The sequence below is a fragment of the Scyliorhinus canicula genome, chromosome 20 (genome assembly GCF_902713615.1).
Source record: "Scyliorhinus canicula chromosome 20, sScyCan1.1, whole genome shotgun sequence".
Classification (NCBI taxonomy): domain Eukaryota; kingdom Metazoa; phylum Chordata; class Chondrichthyes; order Carcharhiniformes; family Scyliorhinidae; genus Scyliorhinus; species Scyliorhinus canicula.
The window spans coordinates 97863106-97871442 of NC_052165.1; the positions used below are offsets into that span (position 1 = coordinate 97863106).

Genomic DNA, 8337 nt, shown 5'->3' on the forward strand with positions numbered 1-8337 from the left:
AGGGTGCCGCACTGACAGTGTGGCTCTCCCTCACGCTGACCGTCTGAGAGATCCGAAGGTTGGGAAGCACCCATTTTCTAGGCTTGCCTCCACGCAGATGGCCTTGCTCAGTGGGAGACAGCCTCACCTTGAAGAATCAGGCCAGGAACGGGGCAGTGGTCCATGCCACCATTTCATTGTTCCCAGCCTCAACCTCTCCACCAGCCATGGAGAGAGGGAGAGGGGGAGGTGCATCTGCAACCAAATCAAATGCCAGACTTTCCCGTAGGGGGACGGCTGCTCGCAAACATGAAGAACAGCAACAAAAAACACAAAGACAGATAGTTGTGACAGGCTGAGGAGAGAGAGAGAGAGAGATTGATTCTTGCTAATTGGCATCACTCAAAATCAGATGTCGCCACACAGCAAAATGGCTTCTAATTTGGCCCAAACATCTTGGGGCAGAGCGAGAAGTGGTGGGATGGGGGGGGGCAGCAGAGAGCAGGCCCCAACAAAATGGCCACCAACTTGATGATTCGCTAATTGGAGTGTTATTGATCCTGTCCAAATTGACAGCATATAGGTCAGACCGGGGTGAGGGGGCGTCCGTGAATTCTAAAATTGTGACACCCTCTTCCCTCCGACATTCGAACTGGTGGGGAATGGTCCCTGAACAACAGCCGACGCCACGTGGAAAAGGGTCCCAAAAGTTTGAAAATGGATGCCGGTGGGAGTTGAAGGGAAAGTGGTCCGGGAATTTCTGGGAGATGCCAGACTTGTTGATGCATTACTGGATTAATTGGAGTGTCATGGTCCCTGGATTTCTCAATGGCTGTGATGCTAACATGAGGTGTGGGGGCGGGGGGGGGGGGAGAAGAGGAATGGCCTGGGAACCTCAAAATGGCCGTCAGACTAACAAAGCCCAACTCGGAATGCCACGTTGCACCTCGTGGAAAAAAAAGTCACACTGACGACCTCCGCACGAGTCAACACCATACGGTGGCCGGGCTACATTGTAAACTCTCTCTCAATCCTCCTGTTCCTTTTATTTTCCTGTTTGATTTCTTACCGTTATTTCTCCCTCGCCCTGTCCCCAATCTAACCCCGCATCCCCCCCCCCCATCAACACACGGTGACCTCAGATGGCGGGGAACCCCACCAATCCTATCCATCCATCGCTCAAATTCGGAAGCTCTCCTCCTTCCCATCGATGTGCCTCAGGCGCAGGTAGATATCAGTCCCGATGCCCTGGAGTGATTGGACCACCAGAGAGCCGCCCAGGTACTCGGAGTAAGCACGTGAGGTGGGCAGTCCGAATCCAAACCTGTAGTCAAAATGAAGAGGCAAGAGGCATCAGATTTGGGATTCTTCCTATTAAACACACAACGGCAGTGACTGGGAAGGAGTTTGGGTCCTTTGGGATTGTGTACAGTGGGAGTGAACGGGAAGGAGTTTGGGTCCTTTGGGATTGTGGACAGTGGGAGTGAACGGGAAGGGGTTTGGGTCCATTGGGATTGTGTACAGTGGGGAGTGAACGGGAAGGGGTTTGGGTCCATTGGGTTGTGTACAGTGGGAGTGAATGGGAAGGGGTTTGGGTCCATTGGGATTGTGGACAGTGGGAGAGAACGGGAAGGAGTTTGGGTCCATTGGGATTGTGGACAGTGGGAGTGAACGGGAAGGAGTTTGGGTCCATTGGGATTGTGAACAGTGAGAGAGAACGGGAAGGGGTTTGGGTCCATTGGGATTGTGAACAGTGGGGAGTGAACGAGAACGGGTTTGGGTCCATTGAGATTGTGTACAGTGGGAATGAGCGGGAAGGGTCTATTGGGATTGTGTACAGCGGGAGTGAATGGGAAGGGATTTGGGTCCATTGGGATTGTGAACAGTGGGAGTGAATGGGAAGGGGTTTGGGTCCATTGGGATTGTGTACAGTGGGAGTGAATGGGAAGGGGTTTGGGTCCATTGGGATTGTGTACAGTGGGAGTGAATGGGAAGGGGTTTGGGTCCATTGGGATTGTGTACAGTGGGAATGAGTGGGAAGGGTCCATTGAGATTGTGTACAGTGGGAATGAGCGGGAAGGGTCTATTGGGATTGTGTACAGCGGGAGTGAACGGGAAGGGGTTTGGGTCCATTGGGATTGTGTACAGTGGGAATGAGCGGGAAGTGTCCATTGAGATTGTGTACAGTGGGAATGAGCGTGAAGGGTCTATTGGATTGTGTACAGTGGGAGGGAACGGGAAGGGGTTTGGGTCCATTGGGATTGTGTACAGTGGGGAGGGAAAGGGAAGGGGTTTGGGTCCATTGGGATTGTGTACAGTGGGAGTGAACGGGAAGGGGTTTGGGTCCATTGGGATTGTTTAGAGTGGGAGTGAATGTGGAAGGGTTTGGGTCCATTGGGATTGTGTACAGTGGGAATGAGCGGGAAGGGTCCATTGGGATTGTGTACAGTGGGAATGAGCGGGAAGGGTCCATTGAGATTGTGTACAGTGGGAGTGAATGGGAAGGGGTTTGGGTCCATTGGGATTGTGTACAGTGGGAGTGAACGGGAAGAGGTTTGGGTCCATTGGGATTGTGTACAGTGGGAGTGAACGGGAAGGGGTTTGGGTCCATTGGGATTGTGTACAGTGGGAGTGAATGTGGAAGGGTTTGGGTCCATTGGGATTGTGTATAGTGGGAGGGAACGGGAAGGGGTTTGGGTCCATTGGGATTGTGTATAGTGGGAGGGAACGGGAAGGGGTTTGGGTCCATTGGGATTGTTTAGAATGGGTGTGAATGTGGAAGGGTTAGGGTCCATTGGGATTTTGTATAGTGGGAGGGAACGGGAAGGGGTTTGGGTCCATTGGGATTGTGTACAGTGGGAGTGAATGTGGAAGGGGTTTGGGTCCATTGGGATTGTGGACAGTGGGAGTGAACGGGAAGGGGTTTGGGTCCATTGGGATTGTGGACAGTGGGAGTGAACGGGAAGGGGTTTGGGTCCATTGGGATTGTGCACAATGGGGAATGAACGGGAAGGGGTTTGGGTCCATTGGGATTGTGGGACAGTGGGAGTGAACGGGAAAGGGTTTGGGTCCATTGGGATTGTGGACAGTGGGAGTGAATGTGGAAGGGTTTGGGTCCATTGGGATTGTGGACAGTGGGAGTGAACGGGAAGGGGTTTGGGTCCATTGGGATTGTGTATAGTGGGAGGGAAGGGGAAGGGGTTTGGGTCCATTGGGATTGTGGACAGTGGGAGGGAACGGGAAGGGGTTTGGGTCCATTGGGATTGTGGACAGTGGGAGGGAACGGGAAGGGGTTTGGGTCCATTGGGATTGTGGACAGTGGGAGTGAACGGGAAGGGGTTTGGGTCCATTGGGATTGTGTACAGTGGGGAGTGAACGGGAAGGGGTTTGGGTCCATTGGGATTGTGTACAGTGGGAGTGAACGGGAAGGGGTTTGGGTCCATTGGATTGTGGACAGTGGGAGTGAACGGGAAGGGGTTTGGGTCCATTGGGATTGTGTACAGTGGGAGTGAACGGGAAGGGGTTTGGGTCCATTGGGATTGTGTACAGTGGGAGTGAATGTGGAAGGGTTTGGGTCCATTGGGATTGTGTATAGTGGGAGGGAACGGGAAGGGGTTTGGGTCCATTGGGATTGTGGACAGTGGGAGTGAACGGGAAGGGGTTTGGGTCCATTGGGATTGTGGACAGTGGGAGAGAACGGGAAGGGGTTTGGGTCCATTGGGATTGTGGACAGTGGGAGTGAACGGGAAGGGGTTTGGGTCCATTGGGATTGTGTACAGTGGGAGTGAATGTGGAAGGGTTTGGGTCCATTGGGATTGTGTACAGTGGGAGTGAATGTGGAAGGGGTTTGGGTCCATTGGGATTGTGGACAGTGGGAGGGAACGGGAAGGGGTTTGGGTCCATTGGGATTGTGTACAGTGGGAGTGAATGTGGAAGGGGTTTGGGTCCATTGGGATTGTGGACAGTGGGAGTGAACGGGAAGGGATTTGGGACCATTGGGATTGTGTATAGTGGGAGGGAACGGGAAGGGGTCAGATTACATACCCGTGCATCGGGTTGGACTGCCCACTGTTGACCATGTCCACCATGTTCCCCAGGATGGTGTTGTTCGGCAGTTCCTGAGTGCTGCTCTCTACCGTGGTGAAGTGGTAATCCATGACTTTATCCAAGTATTTGTGTGGAATTCCTCCTCCCCGGTCGGAAATCCTGTCAACAATCAGGAAGGTTGGGGGGAGAGGGGTAGAAACAAAAATGATTGGTTGAAGAAACTCTTTCCTCCCAGAACAATCAACGCACCACATCAAGTGGAGCAACTGGAGGGAGATACGAAATCGGACGCCATTCAGCCCCTCAAGCCAGCTCTGCTACCCAGTACAATTGTGGCTACCCCTTCGCCTCAACTCCGCCCTCCCGGCTGATCCCCCTCGATTTCCCCGGGAAACCAGAGATCAATTGATCCCGGTCTTGAACCTACTCTGCGACGGAGCACCCACATTCCTCTGGGAGAGAGAATTCCAAAGATTGACAACCTTCCGAGTGAAGCCATTTCCCCTCAGCTGAGTCCAAAATGGCCGACTCATTATCCTGAGAATGTCTCCACTCCCCATCCTCCATGTTCTAGATTCCCGAGCCCGGGGTGGGTGGGTAAACAAACTCTGTGTCTATCCTTTCACACCCGATCAGAACCGTGAATGTTCTCTCTTATAAACGCCAGAGAAAATGGAATTCGCTCAGCCTCTCATTATAGGGACGGCTTGGTAGCACAGTGGTTAGCATTATTGCCTCACAGCACCTGGGTCCCAGGTTCGATTCCCGGCTTGAGTCACTCTCGATGCGGAATCTGCACGTTCTCCCCTGTGTCTGCGTGGAGTTTCCTCCGGGTGCTCCGGTTTCCTCCCACAGTCCAAGGATGTGCAGGTTGGGTGGATTGGCCATGATAAATTGCCCTTAGTGTCCATAAAGGTTAGGTGAGATTACTGGGAAAGGTTGAAGGTGTGGTGCTCTTTCCGAGGGCTGGTGCAGACTCGATGGGCCGAACGGCCTCCTTCTGCACTGTAAATTCTGTGGTTCTATAGGACCAGACCCTCATCCCAGGGACCAATCCAGTGAGCCTTCTCTGCCACCTCCGATGCAAGTGTATCCTTATTTAAACATGGGAGAACAAAACTGACCCCGTTATTCCGGATGTGGCTGCATCAAAGTCCCGTACAATTGTAGCAAGCGTTCCGGAATCCCGCAATCCAATTCCCTTGCAATAAAGGGGAACACACCATTGCCCATCCCAATTGCTTCCTGTACCTGCATGCTAACTTCCTGTCCCTGCCTGCTAACTTCCTGTCCCTGCCTGCTAACTTCCTGTCCCTGCACGCTAACTTCCTGTCCCTGCACGCTAACTTCCTGTCCCTGCACGCTAACTTCCTGTCCCTGCACGCTAACTTCCTGTCCCTGCACGCTAACTTCCTGTCCCTGCACGCTAACTTCCTGTCCCTGCACGCTAACTTCCTGTCCCTGCATGCTAACTTCCTGTCCCTGCCTGCTAACTTCCTGTCCCTGCCTGCTAACTTCCTGTCCCTGCCTGCTAACTTCCTGTCCCTGCATGCTAACTTCCTGTCCCTGCATTCCTTGTCTTAATGGTAGATTAACTATATTGCTACTTTTTTTATACTTTCACTGCATGTGGGTGTTCTCTGGCTAAGCCCAGCATTTATTGCCCATCTCTAATTGCCCCTCGAGAAGGTGGTGGGTGAGCCGCCATCTTGAACCGCAGCAGTCCCGTGTGGTGTAGGTACACCCACAGTGCTGTTAGGGAGGGAGTTTGACCCAGTGACAGTGAAGGAACGGCCGATATATTTCCCAGTCAGGATGGTGAGTGTGGGGTTTGGAGGGGAACTTGCAGGCGGTGGGTGTTCCCCACGTGTCTGCTGCCCCTTGTCCCTCTGGATGGTAGAGGTGGCGGGTTTGGAAGGTGCTGTCGAAGGAGCCTTGGCGAATGGCTGCAGAGCATCTTGTAGACGGTACACACGGCTGCTGCTGTGTGTCGGTGTTGGAGGGAGTGAATGTCTGTGGGGTGGGGTGTCGATCGAGCGGGGCTGCTTTGTCCTGGATGGTGTTGAGTTTCTCGAATGTTGGAGCCGCCACTCATCCAGGCAAGTGGAGACTGTCCCAACACACTCCTGACTTGTGTCCTTGTAGATGGTGGGCAGGCTTTTGGGGGGGGGGGGGGGGGGGGTTACTCTCCGCAGGATTCCCAGCCTCTGACCTGCCCTGGGTCCAGTTCAGTTTCTGATCAATGGTAACCCCCAGGATAGAAAGTGGGGGATTCAGCGATGGTCATGCCATTGAGTGTCAAGGAGAGATGGTTAGTGTTTTTATCTGGGAATAGATTTTGGCTGGGTTTGCGTCCAGTGATGTGTAGTGATGTCAGAAGAGTGTTTGATTGGGCTTTGGGTGGATCACCATCTTGATTACATCGAGCAACACCCTTAATAAACCCCTCATTATGTTTTACAAGAACCCAGAGTGTGGACACCTCCCTTACCTTATTTATTTGCGATAAAGAAATATAACAGTTCGATTTTTTCTTTTGGAGTGCCTTTCCTGGGGCTTGTGTGGTGTGAATGTAACTTGCCACTTGCCAGGCCCAAGCCTGGATATTGTCCAGGTCTGGCTGCATTTGGACATGGACGGCTTCATTATCTGAGGAGTTGTGAATGGGGCTGAACATTGTGCAGTCAGCAGCGAACATCCTCATTTCTGACCTTATGATGGAAGGAAGGTCATTGACGAAGCAGCTGGAGATGGTTGGGGCCGAGCACACGACCCTGAGGGACTCCTGTAGTGATGTCCTGGAGCTGAGATGATTGACCTCCAACCACCACAACCATCTTCCTTTGTGCCGGGTCTGACTCCAACCAGCGGAGAGTTTCCCCCTGATTCCCATTGACTCCAGTTTAGCTCCGGCTCCTCGATGCCACACTCGGTCAAATGCTGCCTTGATGTCAAGGGCAGTCATTCTCACCTCACCTCTTTTGTCCATGTTTGAACCGAGGCTGTAATGAGGTCAGGAGCTGAGTGACCCTGGGCGTAACCCAAACTGAGTGTCCGTGAGCAGCTTATTGCGGAGTAAATGCATCTTGGTAGCGCTGTTGCTGACTCCTTGCATCATTCTGCTGATGATGGAGAGTAGACCGATAGGGCAGTAATTGGCTGGGTTGGATTTGTTCTGCTTTTTATGTACAGGACATAACTGAAGCAATTTTCCACATTTTTCTTTTCCAATTTAGGGGCAATTTAGCGTGGCTAATCCACCAACCGTGGACACCTCGGAGTTGTGGGGGTGAGACCACACAGACACTGGGGGAATGTGCAAACTCCACAGAGACCCGTGGGGGGTGGGGGGGGAGTTGAACCCGGGTCCTTGGTGCCGTGAGGCAGCAGCGCGAACCACTGCGCCACCGTGCTGCCCTGCAATTTTCCACATTGCCATGTAGATGTCAGTGCTGTAGCTGCATTGGAACAGCTTCGCTAGGGGTGCGGCAAGTTGTGGAGCAAATGTCTTCCATTGCCGGAATATTGTCAGGGCCCAAAGCCTTTGCTGCGTCCAGGGCCTTCAGAACTAGGGGGTCAGAGTTTATGGATAAGGCGGAAACCTTTTAGGACTGAGGCGAGTTGAGTTGAGTTGTTAGATCTGATCGAAGTCTATCCCATTTAGCAGGATGGCTGTACCACACAACACGATGGAGGGTCTCTTGAATGTGAAGATGGGACTTCGACTATGCAAGGACTGTGCTGTCATAGACAGATGCATCTTTGGCAAGTACATTGTTGAAGATGAGATCAAGTATGTTTTTCCCTCTTGTTGGTTCCCTCACTACCTGGCACAGGCCCAGTCTCGCAGCTATTGTCCTTTAGGGCTCGGTGAGTAGTGATGCTACTGAGCCACTCTTGGTGATGGACATCGACGTCCCCCAACTGGAGGACGTTCTGTACCCCTGCTACCTCTAAGTGGTGTCCAGCACGGAGGAGCACTGACAGCTGATGGTGGCTGGGACGTGGTAACCAGCAGGAGGTTTCCATGTCCGTGTTTAACATGCAGCCACAAGACGTCATGGGGTCCAGAGTCAATGTTCAGGACATTTGTCTGTGAGGTATGATTCTGAGAGTCCATGTCTTGACCAGTCTGTGAGACGGCTCTCCCACCTTTGGCCATCATTAGACTTTTCATTCCAGGTATTTACGGAGTACAAATTCCACAATCTGCTGTGGTGAGATTTGAACCCAGGTCCCGAGAACAGAGAGAAAACCATAGAATCCCTCCGGTGCAGGAGGAGGCCATTTGGCCCATCGAGTCTGCGTGAC

General features: G+C 52.7%; 1 protein-coding gene across 1 annotated transcript; it reads right to left on the reverse strand.

Moving 5' to 3' along the window:
• Positions 1–321: 321 nt before the first annotated feature.
• On the reverse strand, positions 322–4211 carry LOC119955152 (3-methyl-2-oxobutanoate dehydrogenase [lipoamide] kinase, mitochondrial-like). The gene is made up of 2 exons (XM_038781086.1): positions 4024–4211; positions 322–1303 (listed from the first exon to the last, which is right to left on the reverse strand). The coding sequence occupies exons 1-2, from the start codon at positions 4134–4136 to the stop codon at positions 1159–1161; spliced, it is 258 nt and encodes an 85-aa protein (XP_038637014.1). The 5' UTR covers positions 4137–4211; the 3' UTR covers positions 322–1158.
• Positions 4212–8337: the final 4126 nt, after the last annotated feature.